The following is a 22,529-nucleotide window of genomic DNA, read 5'->3' as shown; positions in this document are numbered from 1 at the left end:
TTAAACCTTCGACTTTTATGATAATCACATTGCATTCAACCCTATTTTGACAGCTAGTTAAACCTTTGACTTTTATGATAATCACATTGCATTCCATTATATTGACAACGATGTCACGTTGACCACAACGAACGGACATAATAGGTACAAAATATAATTGAAAAAAGCTTTAAGCTTGATAAACAGAAGAATAAGCCTATGTTTTTATCTTTTTCTTCAAAGAAGCAAAATATGAACTACAAACTGTAAACAAACTGTCATTTTAATTTGGATAAATTAGGAACATACAAAAGTATTTGAATTTTGCTATACATTTTGCAAAAACGTATTTTATTCGTCTTTCTACTTCAATCAATTTAAAAAAAAAAACCCACACACATGCACATATCCAATTAATATCAAGTAAGACCACACATCTTCATTGAATAGTCCCATAATTGTTCACATGCTTTATCATCCTGTGCTAATTTATTTTCCCAGGCAAGTCTACAATGACCGAAATGCTTTCCTGTCACAGAGTTTAAAGATTCGTCAACAGCTGCAAAAATTGTTGTCTGTGCACCACCTGCACTATCTAAACTAATAAATCTGGAAAACAAAACAGAATTATAAAAGGAGTAGGTCCGGTAAGGGCCGATTTTGGCCTCAATTTTCAAGTTCATCTGACGAAAGATTTTAGACACTTTTTAAACACTTAAGTGTCTATTTCGGATGATTCAATAAGTTAATGTGAAAGATTTTAACTGATATACTCATTAAAAACGCTCCGATTCTAGCTTAAATATGAAAAATCCATCAAATATGCCCAAAAATGTCACTTTTCAGATGGTTTTTGTCAAAAATGAAAGTGGCCGCATCCGTGTTCATTCACAACCTTTATATATGTTATGTATTATCATAAAATACAACTAACAGTTAAATATTATGAATGAACACGAATGCGGCCACTTTCATTTAGGACGGAAACTGTCTGAAATTTATCTAAAATGCTAAAATTGTGAAGATTTCAGTAATTTAGCATGTCTAAATGATGCTGGTACCCGATATATGTGCATTGTATTGTCAAAAACAGCCCATATTTATGTAGCATAAGCATTTTACTTTCAAATGAATAACTAAAGTTTTACATCGTAACAATTTTGTAAAACAGCTAAATTTTGGGGCCAAAAAGGGGGCTTACTGAACCTACTCCTTTACCAAAAATTAAACAACAAAGATACCGAACTCTAACGAAATTTCAAAACGGAACGAGCTTATCAAATGGCATAATCAAAAGTTATAACATTGAAGGAATGAAAACCAAATGTCATATTCATGACTTGGTACGGGCATTTTCTTATGTAGAAAACACACGAGTTTTGTTTTTACTGATTGGCAAAATGTGAGTATTATCAATATCCCTAATAAACTTATTTAGTCCTGGTATCTATGATGAGTTAATCTTCAACTTTCTAAACGATAATTGTTAACTATGACTTTACTAGTGATATGTCCAGTATTCCCTTGTACACCTACGCAGCAAATTATCATTTTGTTATCATATATTAACAAAAGTTTATCCATAGTTAGCCTACTGCATTTACTAATTTGTAAATTTTACTTCTATGGTGTGTAACTGACTTACGGATGATGATTTAAAGTATACATTACATATACAAAGGGGAGCAATATCGTTATAGTTGCATAAAATATATGACAGACATGGAGATGATTGATTGATTGTTGGTATTTTAATGCCACCTTTAAACACCATTTTTGGGCTACTTTGTGACGGTCAGTTTTTATGGTGGAGGCAGCTGGCGTGCCCGGAAAAAATCCACCGACCTTCGATAGGAAAACTGACAATCCTGGTTAGATTAAGATTAAAGTCGAGTGAACCCCACGAGCGGGGCTCGAACACTCAGCGTCGGTGTAGACTGGCTAGTGATTACAGAAGTAGATTACTTAGATTACTCGGCCACAAAGGTCCCCCCTCCCTGCATGGAGATGGTAGACAGTCTTGTGTTAACCTGTTTTGTTTTTTTTTGTATATTTCAAATTTCACTAAATTAATACGATTACCTGAAAATGGGATCAACAATCGAATACAACTTCTCGGGTAAAACTGATTTTAAAGGTGCCATTAAAATATCTGTTGCAGCCAAACCTGGATGAACGGAATTTGCCGTTACAGGAGTTCCTGAAAATATAACGGGTTTGTTTGGTATAAGAAAAGACTCAGCATGAAAACAAAAGGAAGCTTAGAATAGAATTGACTAGGTGGTTTACAGCTTATTCATTATATATAGATATATAGTAGCGCAGCTGTGACTTTGTGTCCGAGGTAAATACAATTGACTGTTCATCTTGTTCGGACGGCATATTAGTGTCACCGTTAACATGGTTAACACTCACACATATCCCATTATCAATCCACGAACTTTTTTCCCGAACGCAAAACGAAACAACGACGTCTACTATTACATCTTTTTGAAAAAATATTCTAATGAGTCATATCTACATTGTAGGAATGAAGACATCATTTGATACCTAAATTACCAAATTATATTCTACATAGTTTTATCATTACAACTACTTTGTTTGAAATATGTACTATACTTTCCAGTGTCTGTGTTTGTGACAAGGCTCGATATGGTTCTGTTACATCTAGGGTCATAAGGCCATATCAATTTGCTGATTGAGAGTTTCTATGCTCCGTGTTTAAAGCATCACTATTACCAACGTTATTTCAACTGATCGGGCGGAGCTTACGTTTTAATTTGCATCAGGACAGTCTTTTTGAAGATGTGTGTGATAAGGATGATTGCCGTTATTATTATTTTTGATTTCTAATCACCTATCAGTGTCATCAAAGGAATTTACAAAAGAATGACTGGACACTTCAATGGTGAGTTTATCCTAAAACACCTATCTATAGATGAACGGGTTTATTATGAGCGAACCGGTTAAACCCCGCCCAGTCAAGTGAATCGAGTAATACGACTTTAAGATGTAGAGCAGCAAAGAAAGCGATGTGTCTTTGCTTTTTGTGTGTTTTTGCTGTGCATGTACTGAGTTTTTGTCATGAATGGATACCTCAAATATTTCGTTTCTCTAACAGTGGATGTTTGTTTGATTAACATTTATATATTAATGTAAATATACATACCTTGAAGGATTTTCGACAACATCTTTGAATGCATAATATTAGCTAATTTGCTTGTGTCGTAACCAGCCAGGTCCGGATAAAGCATACCATCATTATTTGGACCTTTGTCATACGTAAGCGGTGATCTCCGCCATAAATGCCGAAGTGAGCTGACATTTATAACACGTGAATTTTTTGTCTTTTTTAAAAGGTCAAGTAAAAGATAAGTTAACAGAAAGTGTCCTAGATGATTAACCCCAAAAATTATATCATAATTCTGCTTTGTCTTCGGACCTATTGTTTTATAAGCCCATCCGGCAATACCTACAATGTTCAAATATACACGAATTATATAGGGTACAAACTACTAGTTGTTCCTGTTCTCTTGGCTAGTTATCATGCATCTTCATTCCTCAGTTCATACAATACAAATGGAGTGTCATTATTTAGCTTCAGCTTTATAGACGACCTGCTGTCTTTGAAAAATTGATTTGTTCATGCCCTTTTTATGTATGCCAGTAAGCTATGTATTTGAGAATACCATACTCACAGCAATGATGTTTAAATCTAGTTACATGTAACACCTGTCCTTGACAATGAACGCCTTACAACAATGAATCCGTTTTATAGTATACGCGCAGGCTATAAACGGCACCGGTATGGAGCATTACCAACATTTCAAGAGAGAAACTCAACGGCCGAATTTATTCAAAACAAGCATTCTGTGAGTATTGCATGACAATACATAGTCCACTACTTGTTAAAAATTCATTGTAATGGAACGAAATCCTAACTTGATATGGTGTAAACTACATAAATATATCAAGTCAAAATTTTCAAGCATGACGTAAAAACTGTTGAAAACTGATTATTTAAGTGCATTTTCTATGTCCAAAGACCATTACTCTGCACAAAATCATCAGACAGGAACAAAATTCCAACTTGATCTGTAACTTGTCATGATAGAACTATATACCAATTATCAAAACAATATCTTCAATGACAAACAAACCTACCACTTAATTCTTCAAACAATTTACCAAAGAAAAGAAAAAAATCCAAATTGTCATTTTGTCTTTTAAATATCTTAAAAAATAAGTCATTTCCCTTTGAACAGAAATCTACTAATTAATAAGTATGTTACCAGTTTTAACAGGAATTTAAGATTTATGCCATTTACACATGTAAATCTGACTTAGAGCCAACAGGTCTTTACTCCTCAGTGGCGGATCCAGGGGGGGGGAGGTCCGGGGGTTGGAACCCCCCTGGATCCGCCACTGAGGAGTAAAGACCTGTTGGCTCTAAGTCAGATTTACATGTGTAAATGGCATAAATCTTAAATTCCGGTTAAAACTGGTAACATTTAGAGCAAAGCTACTACAATGAAACTGATTAGGCTATTACAAATAATTATTAAAGCCCAACAGTGTTTCTTAAACTCGGGTTATATTTTCATTAGCATGTTGTCATTTGGTATACATGTATGAGGAATATACACGTGATAGTCTCTGTTGAACAATTGAATTGCGTTAATTATATATGTATATCCAATTAATTAATACCTGAATTATTAATGAGGATGTCAAGTCTTTTTTCTTCCTTTAAAAATTGTTCTGCAAATTGTCTGACAACCTCCAAATCCATAAGATCTAAGTACATGAAACGTACATTATCGTTTCCGGTTTTGTCTGTAAAAAGATAAATTAGTAAACAAGAATATAATGAAAATCAAGACTTATTCAATGCTCTTCAGCCTCGTACTTTATGTGACCTCTCTAGATATCCAAGTAAATATAAAAGAAATAATAGATATTATTCAGATATTAGATCCAAACAAAGCATCTGGTCCTGATGTGATCAGTCATAAGATGCTAAGTTGTGTCCAGAAAAGGTAGCAGTTCCGCTCCATATTATATTTAATAAATCCTTAAGAGAGGGAATATACCCAACTAGCTGGAAGATAGCAAATCTGATACCAATTTTCAAAAAGGGAGATTCATCTTTGCCATCAAATTATAGACCGATATCCTTAATTAGTTGTGTAGGAAAAGTTATGGAAAGAGTTGTGTTTAAGCACTTATACAATCATTTAAAAGCTAATAAATTAATTTATGAGTATCAATCAGGATTTCTCCCTAAAAATTCAACTGTTCATCAACTCTTAGAAATATATAATTGCATATTAAACTCCTTGGAAAAAAAAGATATAAACTGTTTTGTATTCTGTGACTTCTCTAAAGCTTTCGACAAAGTTTGGCATAGGGGTCTTATATGTAAAATGAAAGCTTATGGTGTTGACGGAAACGTATTGAATTGGTTTCAGGATTATCTACACGACAGACAACAGAGAGTAGTATTAAATAACTCGTCTTCTTCCTTCTGTAATGTCTCAGCTGGTGTTCCCCAGGGATCGGTTCAGGACCCTCTTCTCTTTGTCTTATACATTAATGATATCGCTGATAAGCTTACTTCACTGTGTCGGCTATTTACTGACGACACATCATTCAATTATTCTGGTAACGACGGAGAACAGATTAAATCTGTTATCGATCGCGACTTGAAAGAGCTGGATGTTTGGTCTTCTAAATGGCTGAAGTCATTTAACCCAGATAAACCGAAATTATGATTTTTTCAAATATTGAGACTCCAGACCTTAGCTTTTCCTTAAATGGTAAAAATATACCTTTAAGTACATCTCATAAGCACCTGGGAGTTAATTTTAGTAGTGACGCAAAATGGAACAATCATGTTGAAAGTATAATTCTAAGTGTAAAGAAACACTTAAATGTTTTACGTAAACTTAAATACCGATTATCTCGAAATAATTTAGAAAAACTATACTTAGTTTTTATTCGACCCATTTTTGAATATGCCACGGAAGTGTGGGATAATTGTGGAATAGGCTACTCACATAAATTAGAAAATTTGCAATTAAAGGCCGCAAGAATAGTAACAGGTCTACCAATATTTACAAAAACTGAAAATATTCTGAGGTTGGCTGGGAATCTCTTTTTGAAAGAAGAAGGAGAAGAAAATTACAAATGTTTTATAACATGAACCAAAACCATGCACCAAAATATCTATGTAATCTTGTACCTCTTTGTGTACAAAGTACAACCAACTACCCGTTGCGAAATGGTCATGATATATTGTTCCATTTTGTAGACTTTCCCTTAATTACTACTGAATCGTTTATTCCCTCTACTATACGTGAATGGAATAAACTTGATCCAAAAATTCGCAGTGTCGACTCTATTTCTAAATTTAAGAAAGAATTAAAAAAAGATAGTCTATTATGTAAAATTGAAACGTTTTATTTGTACGGCCCAAGGAAATTAAATATTATCCTAACGCAATTGCGATGTTCCGCTTCATTCTTAAACAATGACCTATTTAAAGCTAATATTATAGATGATCCTTCTTGCCATTGTGTGTCCGATATTGAGGATGTCTACCATTACTTCTTTGTTTGCCCAAAATACACATTGTGTAGAAAAACCTTATTCCATAACCTTAACTGGCTATCTCAAAACTTTGTTTTAGATACAAAACTATTAATTTGCGGACACTTGGAACTTACGAACGAACAAAATATTCAAATTTTCAAACATGTTCAAAATTTCATAAAAAGGTCAAACAGATTTCTTATGCCTTGATAGAGCGTTATTATTACTGACACGGAACGTCATCGTTGTCATCAATTCACAAGTCATCGTCACAGAATTATACGACTTTTCAAACTTTCTTTTTCTCTTTTTACTTTCTCTCCTCTTTGTTCACATATAAAAGCTAGTATTATATTGAATAAACTGTTTGTTTTATATGCATGTCCATTATATTATACTATTATTGTAACTATATATTGTATTATGGAGAAGACTTCATAAGTATGATTTACTTGTGTCTAATCCATTTTGCTTTAATTCAGCAAATAAAATATGTTTAAACTAAACCTCTCTGATGAATCTCTTGTAGATAAAAAGCGTGTCTATCGGTTTTTTTTTTAATTTAATAAGGCTTATATGCCTCCCCAATTTTATTCAAATATATGTTCAATTTCGAATCATCTTAAAAATATATATATCAAATTTAATTATTCCTAGCCCAACACCATATATTATATCATTTGCACAGGAACTTTTTTTAATTCCTATAATATATTAGGGACGACATCAAAAGATCAATGAAGGATAAAAAACTTAATTCAAATAGTTTGGGGGTGGGGGGTTAAACTTGCTGCAAGTTTTGATTATCCTACATCGATTTTACATATATCCATATGGGTCAATCAATTTTTCCCAAATTAAGTTAAGAGGGGGGTAGGGGGGTCATTAAAAAAACTATGTGAATTAAGTTTTTTATCCTACATTGAACTTTTGATGTAGTCCCTAACATATTGGATTTTTTTTTAGACAAGTGACTGTGGTCTTTTTGGTAATTTATACCGTTTTGTTGCTGTTTTGTTGACATGCATAGCATACATCTCATTTACTTTTTGTACTCTTATTGCAAAACAAAAGCGAACGTTATTTTTTTCCACTCAGAACGTGGAAGATTTTGGAATAGAATAAAAACGTTGGCATAAATAGAACCTGTCGTTCAATGATCGAGATAAAATAAACAAAACAATTCACAGTATTTTTAAAAAAATAAGATATTTCTTTGTGCTTGGTTTCAAGGACACATTGGAAAATGTAGGTGCTCCAATATTATCATATAAACGATACCAGAAGCGATGAAAATAAACAGACCCCTTACCGTAAATCTCTTTAATGGTTTGTATTGCCTTTCTAACACACCCGGCCCCTTACCGTTAATCTCTTTAATGGTTTGTATGCCTTTCTACCACACCTGGCCCCTTACCGTAAATCTCTTTAATGGTTTGTATTGCCTTTCTAACATACCCGGTCCCTTACCGTTAATCTCTTTAATGGTTTGTGTTGCCTTTCTAACACACCCGGTCCCTTACCGTTAATCTCTTTAATGGTTTGTATGCCTTTCTAACACACCTGGCCCCTTACCGTAAATCTCTTTAATGGTTTGTATTGCCTTTCTAACATACCCGGTCCCTTACCGTTAATCTCTTTAATGGTTTGTGTTGCCTTTCTAACACACCCGGTCCCTTACCGTTAATCTCTTTAATGGTTTGTATGCCTTTCTAACACACCTGGCCCCTTACCGTAAATCTCTTTAATGGTTTGTATTGCCTTTCTAACACACCCGGTCCCTTACCGTTAATCTCTTTAATGGTTTGTATTGCCTTTCTAACATACCCGGTCCCTTACCGTTAATCTCTTTAATGGTTTGTGTTGCCTTTCTAACACACCCGGTCCCTTACCGTTAATCTCTTTAATGGTTTGTATGCCTTTCTAACACACCTGGCCCCTTACCGTAAATCTCTTTAATGGTTTGTATTGCCTTTCTAACATACCCGGTCCCTTACCGTTAATCTCTTTAATGGTTTGTGTTGCCTTTCTAACACACCCGGTCCCTTACCGTTAATCTCTTTAATGGTTTGTATGCCTTTCTAACACACGTGGCCCCTGACCGTAAATCTCTTTAATGGTTTGTATTGCCTTTCTAACATACCCGGTCCCTTACCGTTAATCTCTTTAATGGTTTGTGTTGCCTTTATAACACACCCGGTCCCTTACCGTTAATCTCTTTAATGGTTTGTATGCCTTTCTAACACACCTGGCCCCTTACCGTAAATCTCTTTAATGGTTTGTATTGCCTTTCTAACACACCCGGTCCCTTACCGTTAATCTCTTTAATGGTTTGTATTGCCTTTCTAACACACCTGACCCCTTACCGATAATCTATATGTAATGGTTTGTATTGCCTTTCTAACACACCCGGCCCCTTACCGTTTATCTCTTTAATGGTTTGTATTGCCTTTCTAACACATCCGGCCTCTTACCGTTTATCTCTTTAATGGTTTGTATTGCTTTTTCCTTGTTCCTGCTGGCTATGATCACTCTTGTTCCTCGGTTCGCTAAATCAATGGCAGTAGCTTTGCCTATACCAATATTGCCACCTGGAAAAAAATAATACTTTTGATTATTGAAGCCTCTCCTACAACTTGCACAGAGGCTGGCGAAAAAGTAGATTTAGATTAAGAAACAATTATTAACAGGTTTGAAACTGATCACCATCATGACCATAAAAGATTTAGTGAATTACTAATCAACGTCTGATCAATGCAACGTATTAATATAATTAAACGCTTCGATTGTTTTTGTGGCATTCCTTTCACATTTGTCATTGTTTAGAGCAATTTAACCGTTTCTGAACTAATTTTAAAAATAATGTAATTAATGTGATAATTTCAGTAGATATTTGGCCAAATTAATAGTTTATAACCTTTATCAGCTCTCAGGATGAATCGGAATGTGTTAACATGTTTTAGAAAAATTGACAACTGAAAAAGCAACCTTTTTTAAGCGGCAATAGTTTGATCTCATAAATTGGTTCTAGTTGTTTTCTGTAACATATAAACGTATATTTCATATTCAATGTTCTTAATCAAAACTGTTTGTTTTACAGCGCATCTATTTCGTAAACTGCATGACGTAGAAATCAGTAATAATGATGGCACTCGGAGGGGATTTTTGTTTAAAATAAAAGTAAATTATTTTATAATCATTACAAAAACAGATTCTCAAATTGTTATTTATGGATTATTGGATCAATTGATCTCGATGGTTAAATTACAAAATGAATCATCGAATTTCAAAATTTCGGATTATAAAATGCGCCGGTTATTTGAGGAAGTTCGCTACTCAGTTTCAAAATAACAAGCTTTGTATAACACTAGTATATATTGATAGGGGGTTAATAAAGGAACCAAAAGAGCAAAAATAATTTATAGGTCAAAGTGCTTGTTTCGAGATATAAGCCATTTAAAATTTGGCGTGAAAATGTCCTCTCTTGATTTTTCATAGCTTTACCATTGACAAGTTTAGGTGCTTAAAATTATTAAAAAAATAACAACGAGTTTATAAGACTTTACAGATGGCTTATAATGATACATGTAAAAGATTTATAAAACGAAAAATGGGGGTCAATTGGCAAATTTTCTAAGGCATTCAAATGGATAAAACCAGAGGATTCCGAAAATCTGACAAAAATTCCAAACTTCCTCAACTATATCGTTAATGTACATCAACAGTCTATGATCGTCTATGGTTATAAACTAATATTTGAAATTGACCGTTTTTAAAAACAAATAATTATAAACAGGAGTATGTATAAAATATGGTCATGCCTGGACTGGACATCTACCACCTGGCAACAAATCTCGTGCTAATTTCGGGGCATTCGTTTGTCTGAGCGGAATGTATTATATGTATTTAGGCCAAACAAAAAAGTATGTGTGCTTATTGTCACATGCTAAAAAAAACAGGGTAGGTAGGGATTTTGTTTTAATTTTTTTTTACATCGAGTCTATGGGAGGATCATTGTGACTTTAACAGTGCGTAATCAAAAATCTCAAAACAACTTTAGGGTAGGGGATACCAATTAGGGTAGGTACATGTAGGGGTAAAGTAAACACACATACTTTTTTATTTGGCCATAAATCAGGACCTGTAGCCAGGTTCCTCGTGTGTGGAAAAACACATGTTCTCTTTAAGTTCATGTTTAGGAACTATTGTAGAAACGGTGACCGGTTTGAATGTATAATAATTTCTATCCTTATCCAACATACCCTCTAGTGACACTTAAAACCTCGCCTTAAATTTCACCATGATCGCCAACTTTGCAGAACCCATTTACTGAATTTAATTGTTTTTGTCATGAAAATGCATGAAATATTTGTCACTGGACGTTTAAAAAAATCAATAAGCAGCTATTTTGTTTGTGTCAACATCTGTCTTCCCTTTGTTTTCGAACTATACCATATTAAATTCGTATTTATTAAATTAAATTTAATCTACTATTTGCTATTTATATTTGTATAGTACTGCTACATACAATTACTATCATAATGATAATCTGTAATATTATTTTTATTAGTACTACTACTCGTAATAGTATTATCATTTATTCTATTTTATCATCTAGTATGTATATTTAGACAAAACACGTATCCTTACAAGATCTTCCAAGAAGTCACTGACATGACCAATGTATATAATTATGATCCTTACGGCCTACCGTACCACAAGTTGTAAACAAAAATGTTCGATTGAATCACCTGTTATTAAAACAGTTCTTCCATTTAACGTTACTGTACTTTTACACCATCTTGTCGTTCCAAAATAATACTTAAGAGTCAAAACTAATAAAACGAAAGTGAAAATAATCCAAAGAAAAATCACCATGTTTGCCAAACCTACTATTTATTTTAAAGTTTATAATATAAAAACAAATCCGGTCAAAATATGTTTACAATCAATAACCATTCTAAAAATAGGATAGCGACAACTTTGAAAAGAAAAACACACATTGACCGTAAATATGTAAAATAAATACAATGGTTTTTTTTATGTTGAGTTTAAGAGATTATATAAATGGACCTTAAAGCACGAAGAGCCGTTTCATTGTTCCTTGTTTAAGGGGGGATTGACCCTTTCGGGATCCGGGAATTCTTTTTTTTTTTTTTTTTTTTTTTTTTTTTTTTTTTTTTAAGAGTTTCGGGATTTGGGATTTCAAGTTATTTAAATTCGGGACCTCGGAATTTCGTGTTTTTAAGCCCGACATTTCGGGATCAGGACCCTCCTATCCCCTCTTGTTTTCTGATTATGATATCCAATTTTTTTTTAATTAATTAGAAAATCGATTTATTGATACCAAAAAATAATGAATAATTTCTTAAATTATAATTTTAATATGTGTACTGTACAAAAGTGAGATAAACATGTTCAATTAGCAATCGTTCAATTTTGAAGTCTAAATCAGGCACGGTTGGTTTTCTGTTTAAAAAATTGTCATAAACATTGTGCATTTGACAGTCGTACGAAATTGCTTGAACGATGTGCATGTCATTTATATGTTGTATATAGTATGAAAATTTAAAGGTTATCGTAAATCTTTCAAAATACATTCAAAAAATCCCAAAGGACAATTAAATTATCAGGGTCTGGATTGAATTTGGTCCTATAGGTATCTCTATTTTTTTTATGTTTTGGTTAAATCTATATGTTTTTTTTTTCTCTATTCTATATATAACTTGGCTATTTTATTCGCTCTTTTCTTTAAATTTTTGCACCCTGATAACTTTTTTTTTTTATTATAACCATTTCTTTACCTTTCTTATTTGTTCTTTTATTTTGGGCCTATTATTTTCTAATCATTAAACCCCACACAGATACTCAATTGCATCAATTTTCTTTTTACATTGCATGTATAATAAGCATATGTTAATTCACATCTTTTACATGTACATATTTTACAACTCTTTTACCGAATTATCCCTTCAGATCTATGGAAATTTGATCTTACAGTCCGACCTCCTAAACAACGACTGTCTGTATTTAGTAAACATCTGTGTAAAAAGATCATTAATTTTAGGTCATTATATCTCACTAATGCATTTCATTATGATGTAACCTGTATTTTAAGTAAACTCATCATAGTAACCAGGATTAAAATTTTGTTTACGCCAGACGCGCGTTTCGTCTACAAAAGACTCATCAGTGACGCTCGAATCCCAAAAAGTTGAAAAGGCCAAATAAAGTACGAAGTTGAAGAAAATAGAGTACGTCTATTAGAATATTTTTCTTACCTCCCTTAGTGGTCTCTTTAAACCGGTTACAGTGTACTTCCGAATTTGCCAGATTCAGAGATAAAACAACTTTAAATACACACGAGTACAATAACTAGTATTTTATATCCATTATAGAGGCTTGAGGATATAATTCAATGAATTATTTCTAATCTTTTATTGATCGGTCAACCGACAAGACCATAGGTACATGGGAACTGGACAAGACAGGTCACGGATAAGCTATAGCACTGACCGTTGTGGATAGTAAACTTGGAAATGATAGTAAATAACAAATACCAGTTATTTGAAGTATATTAATATTGTATTTCGTAAAAAACAGGAAGAAAACGCGAAAATAATTGAAATTATTAGAAATAAAATTAACGGGTTTTGGAAAAAAGGGGAGGGCAGGCAAATAATTGTCCCGTCATCAAGTCCCAATGGTAAACAACTGATGGTAAATTGTAAAGTGGTGCCACCTATGATATGTTTAGTCAGTACACCAATGTGTGTATATATATATATACACATATATACAACTCGTCTAAACATCAACCCAACAATGTTAGATCTGTAAATTTGCTTTCGCAAATTTTTGGTTCTTCCCTCGCCGGGGTTCGAACCCATGCTACTGTGATATTGTGACACGAAATCGCCAGCACTGCAGCCGTCCCGCTAGACCACACGACAACCTGGGCTCTCAAAAAAAAGAGCTTTCGCTGGCCGTGTGTTACCTTTCCTCGTCAGTTTTAATCTAGCGGCGTACTACAGTACATGATATATAAGGCATGAAGATGTTATTGTTACAGATCAGCTAAATTATCTATAGTAAAGGATCCTACAAATTAATGTAATATACAGCCACAGAAAATAATTATATTTATAAGTACGTCTGAGTCAGTGACAACTCTACAACAGATGTATCCATCGGATCGCCATCAATGATGGTGATACATGGCTGTGTACATAATGTATATACAACTCGTCTAAACATCAACCCAACAATGTTAGATCTGTAAATTTGCTATATATAATGTCTAAAAATAGCAACAATCAACATTCAATCTGTTTAAGCGTGGATCAGCTTGTGAAAATAAACTGATACAGTTACTGAATTAAAATTATATAAATGTCTAAGAATATAACTTAAACACGCTAATTTTCTAATAGATTTTAAATAGAAATACGCAATATTTCGCTAAACAAATTAGCTTCATCAGGTGTGTGCATCTCTCAAGGTGAAATTGGATGCATGACAAAATAAATATTTTTGTAGCTTCATCTCTACAAGAGTTGAGGAAAAGTGCAACATATTGATTGATGTTGCATAAAATATGTTTGTAGCTACAACTACATGAAGTTGAAATAAAAGTTTAAGACATTATAGATGTTCGATTAATTGTATAATTTTTTTTTTAAATTAATGTGTATGATTTCAAGATAATTATGGTTTTGATTTGCTTTTAAATCTTTTTTCGTCTCTCTCATTGAGTCCATCAGGTTCAAGAGTTCGTAACTGGTGCATCCAAAATCTCTCTCTTTTTTGTCTTCCTTGTGTATCCCAATTTTGATTTGTCTCAATGATTTGAAATGTGACGTTTTCAAAATCATGTCCTGCTCTTAAAAGGTGTCTTGTAATTGGGCAGTTCCTTTCTTTTGTATAAAATGACCGATGGTTATTATATATATATACATTGACATCAATCCTATTTTATTTTACACACACCAACATATATATCTGAATTTGTAATGTGCTAGAAAACTCGTCAACCCAGCTGGGCACGTATTCTGATTTCGAGCAGAGCATTTATTGTTTTGGCTATTGCTTCTAAATGTCACGTGCTTTTCGCCATGCCACGTGTGCACCATCAGGTTAAAATCTTGATTGATTCATTATTAGTGTTTAACGCCACCTTCAGCACTTTTGGCTTTATCGTGGCGGTTAGCTTTAATTGGTGGAGGGAACTAGACTTCCTGAATTGAACCACTGGCCAATAGCATACAAAAACCGGAAATCGTTGTCGGTCAATTTAGGGGTCGCATGCACATGCCACAAGCGGGCCAGTTCAAGCTCAGTCTCAGTGTTGTCCAAAAAGATTAGTTCATTCAAATTAACAACTAAATAGTATTTGAACAAAAATATGCATTACAATATATATACAGGTATATTCAAAAGCATTAATGACTTCCTAATCTGTTTTCAACCCACCGTGTTAACTGTTACATGCATTTTTGCAGTTGCTGTTTAAAACTGTTTTTTTTTTTCCAAAATCGAGGTGTTGTTAACATGTTAACGGACCCTCTATTGTCCCTCTTAATTATTGCTATCAAATCAAACCTGGGGATAGATAAAGACATCTTCGTTGACAAGTTTGTTGCTATTTTTTAAAAACCTAAAACAAAATTTGTGGTTCACCAAACAAACAAACACTGCTCTATGTTATGCATGATGCATGAACTGTTGATACAGATATATGTCTTGCGTTTTGTCATTCTGATGGCATAATGCAAATATTGAAATTAAAATAGCAATAGTCAAATATGTAAACAATGCAAAACAAGCAAGGTCAACTAAGCATGCCTGAAGGTGTAAGGTCAACTAACTTCTATGGAAACTAGAAATGTCAATGCTGGTTTAACTTAATATCAAGTACTATTGAATAATCATAACTTAAGTTTAAATTGTAGATCATGCAACGATTTCAAAGTCAATGAAACATTATCAATAAGGGCCTATGTATAATCTCCAACGAGCACTGCAAAATGTTTATACACAATATCTAAATATAGGAGATATTTGTATTATATGAATGTTGCTTAAATATAAATATTTTATGTGTTTGTAAATGTTGTTATGTTTGTCTTGGTAACAATCCAATATTTGGATTTTACACCAATAAAAAGATTTGATTTACATTGTTAAATTCATTAGCAGTTGAAACTGGACGCTACCAAAGCATTGAGTCGTCACGTCGTATATGTACAATTTGCCGTCAGTGTATTGAAGACGAATTCCATTTCATCTTAGTGTGTCCGAAATATAAGGAACTTAGAGTAAAATTCATAAAGAAATATTACTGGTCTAGACCAAGTGTGTTTAAATTTATTGAACTTTTAAGTTTAAAGAAAATCAAACAGTTAACCAATTTAGGAAAATATATTTTACTGCATTTAAAATCAGAGACAATATTACATGAACATTCTCTGTCTGTTTACTTGTTTACTATGAAAATTTATATTGACACCGATGAACTGTAAAGTTCAAGGCAATAAAGAATTTGAACTACATGTAGATACCAAATATCATTGACTTAAAATATGTTTAGCCTTGTAACATTCTTTAGGTGACCTTCCCTTATCAAGAGCCTGTAGTTGTCGTTTGGTTGCTGCATCTCTTATATATTTCTCACTTTTTCTATTGTACATTATGTCATTTTAATTTTCGTCTTTGGTATAATGTGATCATACCCAACTTTCTAATTTTAATATGTTGACGACACCTCCGCTGGCTCTAAAACAATCTTGCCTAAGAAACGCTTTTTTTTAATTCATGTAGCGAAACAAATATCAACATTTCCACGGACCATAATCAGTAGATAGAATGAAATTTATATCTTTTTCAAATCGTCTAAGAATCCAAACTAGAGGTTCTTAAGAGCCTGTGTCGCTCACCTTGATCTATGTGCATACATGTATTAAACAAAGGACACAGATGGATTCATACAAAATTGTGTTTTGATGATGGTGATGTGTTTGAAGATCTTATAATTACTTTACTGAACATTCTTGCTACTTACAATTTTCTCTATCTATAATAAACTTTAATAAATTTAGTTACAAAGAGGAAAATATTTTGTAAAAATTTACAAAAATTTATAAAATTAATGAAAATTGTTAAAAATTGACTATAAAGGGCAATAACTCTTTGTGGGGGTCAACTGACCATTTAGGTCATGTTGACTTGTTTGTAGATCTTACTTTGCTGAACATTATTGCTGTTGACAGTTTATCTCTATCTATACTAATATTTAAGATAATAACCAAAAACAGCAAAATGTCTTTAAAAATTACCAATTGTGGGGCAGCAACCCAACAGTCCATTGTCCAATTCATCTGAAAATTTCAGAGCAGATAAATATAAAAGGACTAATTAAACAATTTAACCCCTTTCAGATTTGCTCTAAATGCTTTGGTTTCAGAGTTATAAGCCAACATCTATATTTTATCCTTAGGTTCTATTTTTAGCCATGGCGGCCATCTTGGTTGGTTGGCCGGGTCATCGGACACATTTTTTAAACTAGATACTCCAATGATGATTGTGGCTAAGTTTGGTAAAATTTGGCCTAGTAGTTTCAGAGGAGAAGATTTTTGTAAAAGACTACAAAATTTACGAAAATTGGTAAAAAAATACTATAAAGGGCAATAACTCCATAAGGGGTCAACTGACCATTTTGATCATGTTGACTTATTTGTATATCTTACTTTTCTGAACATTATTGCTGTTTAAAATTTATCTCTATCTATAATATTATTCAAGATAATAATCAAACACGGCAAAATTTCCTTAACATTACCAATTCATGGGCAGCAACCCAACAACGGGTTGTCCGATTCATCTGAAAATTTCAGGCCAGATAGATCTTAGCCTGATGAACAATTTTACCCCTAAATGCTTTGGTTTCAGAGTTATAAGCCAAAATCTACATTTTACCCATATGTTCTATTTTTAGCCATTGCGGCCATCTTGGTTGGTTGGCCGGGTCACCGGACACATTTTCTAAACTAGATACTCCAATGATGATTTTGGCTAAGTTTGGTAAAATTTGGCCTAGTAGTTTCAGGGGAGAAGATTTTTGTAAAAGTTAACGATGACGACGCCGACGACGACGGACGGACGACGGACGCAGTGATGAGAAAAGCTCACTTGGCCCTTTGGGCCAGTTGAGCTAAAAAATCAAAATTCAAAACTTATATTCAAATGTATTTAATAAAAAAAAAAAAATCATGTAATTCATTATTATTACACATTTGTAATAATTGAACATATTCGCTTACATATATAGACTTATTTTGCACAGTTGATGGAATTACTATTGCTACCATTTTCAACAGCAAGTAAAGTTGTATTATAAATACTTGTCATACTTGTAAACTCGACACGTGGCTGTGTTTCGTGATCTTCGTTTCGTTTAATGCAAAATATAATCCTAGAACGAAGGTTTTTACTCATTATTATATAAATCAAGAAGTTTGCTGCAAACCCAAACTGTAGAATCAAAAGCTCAAATTGGTGTATTCCTGTGGAGCAGAGTTGTTTCAATCGAGCACTAGACCGACAAGAAAACGGAATAAGTTCTATTATCAAACAAAACCCTGCAACCATCAATACAATCATGGCTGATCTGTGGTGTCTTTTTCTTATTACTCTGTTGTCGTGTTTTTTTCGACGCTTACATGTTAAACTGAATGCTATATATACTGATGATGTAACTAGCATTGTAAAACATACCATGTAGAAAACTAAGAGAACCTGTTTGTGCCCACTCGAATTCCAAACTTTTACAAAATTATTTTCACGACAGCACCATTGTTTATCTTGCGATGGGTATACGGTATATAAAACGAGGGAAATATTTAGAATAAATGATAATAAAATCAACACAAAACAGCTAATGAAGGATCTCTTAATTTTCATTATGTAAATTTTACTCCATATTGGAAAATGAATTACAATTGCCTTCTGCACAGCAACTAATGACGTCACAAAAAGAGAAGAACTATGAAACGCGTGACCTAGAAAGTACGATATTTCGGAAAATATACAGAACGGATATTTCACTCTGTTTATTTGTAGGAAAACTTCCGTTTCTCGGCTTTCGTCGAAATGAAACATATCAAACACAAAACTAAGTTCATTCGGGTAAAACATGAATATGGAAGCCAATATATCACAAATTGCTAACATAATGAGTGGCGCTGTTGCCGGAGATAACAGCCCTTTCTGTCTGAAGGCTCTTACAACCATGCTATTGAATATTATAATGATAATTGTTATAACTGATCCCGTGTGAAACACCCAATGTTTGTAAGAGCGCATGCGGAACATATATCCAGTAGGTCCACACGTTAAATTAAGATTTTCAGTTTCATTACCCAGGAAACCGGTATCGTCATCAATTTCTTCGATGTCAGACATTTTGATGCCGACGAGCGGCTTATTTTTTTTTAAATGTAAGTTCCTGGTTTCTATTCCGTACTCAAATTTGTAGACAGGTTAATAAACTTATGTTATTATTGTTGTTCTACGTAGAGTTGACAATAAAATCCTTTTTAACGACATCCTACTTTCACAACACTCTGAATATATTAAGAATTATATCGAATGTTCATTGATTGCTATCCTTCATATTTTAACATTGTACTAAGGTAATTCATTTTTCATTAAATTTCATACGTTCATGTCATAAAACCATATTGATAACATAAACAGTTAAGCCTTCAGCGTTTTCCGTTTTTCTTGAAAGTATCTAGATATATCAACACGACATCACCGGCAATGAATTCTTTAAACAAATCGTGATGTAGCATGACGCAGAACGATTTAAAAATTATTTCTCTGGGAATTACTTCTAAATTTCACAGAAAATCCGTACATTTTTGTTTACCTAACACCTACGGATGGGATGTTCTATAGCTCGGATTGGATTGACAATTACGGTTACTGAGCTATTACACGAGGGTCGTGATGGGGTTCTTTATGTAATCTTATTTTTTATGTTATGTTTCTCTTCTCTAAATATTTTTTTCTCTCGTTATTCTGTATTCTTTATATTCTAGCATAATTGTTGTGTATTCGTTATGTTTAAATTTGTTTGTCTTGTTATTCACATCTTTTATTACTTGCGTGTTTTATTTTTCCTATTTTTTTATTATTTGCGTGTTTTTCCCCATGCTTTATCTTTTTGTGTCTAGTTTTCTTATCCTTATTTTTGTGTGTCTAGTTTTTCATATCCTTTATTATTTGTTTGTCTAGTTTTCCTATCCTTATTTTTGTGCGTCTACTTTTCCTATCCTGTTTTTTTTTTTGTGTTTATTTTTCCTATCCTTTATTTTTTGCATGTTTATTTTTCCTATCTTTTATTATTTGCGTGTTTTATTTTCCCATGCTTTATCTTTTTGTGTTTAGTTTTCCAGTCCATTTTTATGTTTAATTTTTCGCATATTTTATTGTTTATTATTCCTATCTTATATTTTTAGTGTGTCCAGTTTTCCGATCAATTATTGTTGCGTGTTTAGTTTTCCTATCACATTTTTTTGTGTGTTTATTTTCCCCCTCCTTTTTCTTGTCTGGTTTCCTCCATCCTTTTTTTTTTGTGTGTCTAGTTTTCCAATCCTCTATTTGTTTTTTTGCCATTTTCTGTAGTGTTATTTCAATGTTGTATATTCTATAAACCCCATTTAGACCATCGATTATTATACATCTATAATGACATCGACATTTGAAAATTCAACAACTGGACATGTAAATAATTTAAACGGTTGCAATAATTTATAACGTTGTAAAATAAGATACATGATTTCTGAGGACGTATTTTGTGCAATATATATGAGTGTATGAAAAAGGGTCCTTCATTCATGTTGTCATTTTTGTATTCTCTTAATTCTTCTATATCTTTAAAAGATAGTGGTTATTCTGTAACTATACTTGATAAGTTTACTGTATTCGGGATCGTTCTGTTCTGTAATCAGTATATATATAATGAAGTGATGTGTATACTTGATAAGTTTACTGTATTCAGGATCGTTCTGTTCTGTAATCAGTATATATAATGAAGTGATGTGTATACTTGATAAGTTTACTGTATTCGGGATCGTTCTGTTCTGTAATCAGTATATATGTGTATACTTGATAAGTTTACTGTATTCAGGATCGTTCTGTTCTGTAATCAGTATATATAATGAAGTGATGTGTATACTTGATAAGTTTACTGTATTCGGGATCGTTCTGTTCTGTAATCAGTATATATATAATGAAGTGATGTGTATACTTGATAAGTTTACTGTATTCAGGATCGTTCTGTTCTGTAATCAGTATATATAATGAAGTGATGTGTATACTTGATAAGTTTACTGTATTCGGGATCGTTCTGTTCTGTAATCAGTATATATATAATGAAGTGATGTGTATACTTGATAAGTTTACTGTATTCAGGATCGTTCTGTTCTGTAATCAGTATATATAATGAAGTGATGTGTATACTTGATAAGTTTACTGTATTCGGGATAGTTCTGTTCTGTAATCAGTATATATAATGAAGTGATGTGTATACTTGATAAGTTTACTGTATTCAGGATCGTTCTGTTCTGTAATCAGTATATATATAATGAAGTGATGTGTATACTTGATAAGTTTACTGTATTCGGGATCGTTCTGTTCTGTAATCAGTATATATAATGAAATGATGTGTATACTTGATAAGTTTACTGTATTCAGGATCGTTCTGTTCTGTAATCAGTATATATATAATGAAGTGATGTGTATACTTGATAAGTTTACTGTATTCGGGATCGATCTCTTCTGTAATCAGTATATATAATGAAGTGATGTGTATATTTGATAAGTTTACTGTATTCGGGATCGTTCTGTTCTGTAATCAGTATATATATAATGAAGTGATGTGTATACTTGATTAGTTTACTGTATTCGGGATCGTTCTGTTCTGTAATCAGTATATATATAATGAAGTGATGTGTATACTTGATAAGTTTACTGTATTCGGGATCGTTCTGTTCTGTAATTAGTATATATAATGAAGTGATGTGTATACTTGATAAGTTTACTGTATTCGGGATCGTTCTGTTCTGTAATCAGTATATATAATGAAGTGATGTGTATACTTGATAAGTTTACTGTATTCGGGATCGTTCTGTTCTGTAATCAGTATATATATAATGAAGTGATGTGTATACTTGATAAGTTTACTGTATTCGGGATCGTTCTGTTCTGTAATCAGTATATATATATAATGAAGTGATGTGTATACTTGATAAGTTTACTGTATTCGGGATCGTTCTGTTCTGTAATCAGTATATATATAATGAAGTGATGTGTATACTTGATAAGTTTACTGTATTCAGGACATGATCGTTCTGTTCTGTAATCAGTATATATAATGAAGTGATGTGTATACTTGATAAGTTTACTGTATTCGGGATCGTTCTGTTCTGTAATCAGTATATATATAATGAAGTGATGTGTATACTTGATAAGTTTACTGTATTCAGGACATGATCGTTCTGTTCTGTAATCAGTATATATAATGAAGTGATGTGTATACTTGATAAGTTTACTGTATTCGGGATCGTTCTGTTCTGTAATCAGTATATATATAATGAAGTGATGTGTATACTTGATAAGTTTACTGTATTCGGGATCGTTCTGTTCTGTAATCAGTATATATGATGAAGTGATGTGTATACTTGATAAGTTTACTGTATTCGGGATCGTTCTGTTCTGTAATCAGTATATATATAATGAAGTGATGTGTATACTTGATAAGTTTACTGTATTCGGGATCGTTCTGTTCTGTAATCAGTATATATAATGAAGTGATGTGTATACTTGATAAGTTTACTGTATTCGGGATCGTTCTGTTCTGTAATCAGTATATATATAATGAAGTGATGTGTATA

General features: G+C 32.7%; 1 protein-coding gene across 1 annotated transcript; it reads right to left on the bottom strand.

Annotated features, from left to right (window-relative positions):
* Positions 1 to 246: 246 nt before the first annotated feature.
* Positions 247 to 19,032, bottom strand: LOC143074235 (retinol dehydrogenase 12-like). The gene is made up of 7 exons (XM_076249783.1): positions 18,990 to 19,032; positions 12,855 to 12,923; positions 9,048 to 9,164; positions 4,690 to 4,815; positions 3,149 to 3,451; positions 2,062 to 2,179; positions 247 to 588 (listed from the first exon to the last, which is right to left on the bottom strand). The coding sequence occupies exons 1-7, from the start codon at positions 19,030 to 19,032 to the stop codon at positions 399 to 401; spliced, it is 966 nt and encodes a 321-aa protein (XP_076105898.1). The 3' UTR covers positions 247 to 398.
* Positions 19,033 to 22,529: the final 3,497 nt, after the last annotated feature.

This window comes from Mytilus galloprovincialis, chromosome 5, assembly GCF_965363235.1.
Source record: "Mytilus galloprovincialis chromosome 5, xbMytGall1.hap1.1, whole genome shotgun sequence".
Classification (NCBI taxonomy): Eukaryota; Metazoa; Mollusca; class Bivalvia; order Mytilida; family Mytilidae; genus Mytilus; species Mytilus galloprovincialis.
Note: the sequence above shows the minus strand (reverse complement) of the source record. Positions and strands in the feature narration are given on the sequence as shown.

Bases quoted from the DNA above. Each gene is read 5' to 3' on its own strand.
- LOC143074235 (XM_076249783.1), bottom strand. From the start codon at position 19,032: ATGTCTGACATCGAAGAAATTGATGACGATACCGGTTTCCTGG. The intron at 9,165-12,854 runs GTAAGAAAAATA...ATTTTTTTCCAG, and splicing joins TAAAGAGACCACTAAGGGAG to GTGGCAATATTGGTATAGGC. The intron at 589-2,061 runs GTAATCGTATTA...TTTGTTTTCCAG, and splicing joins ATTGTTGATCCCATTTTCAG to ATTTATTAGTTTAGATAGTG.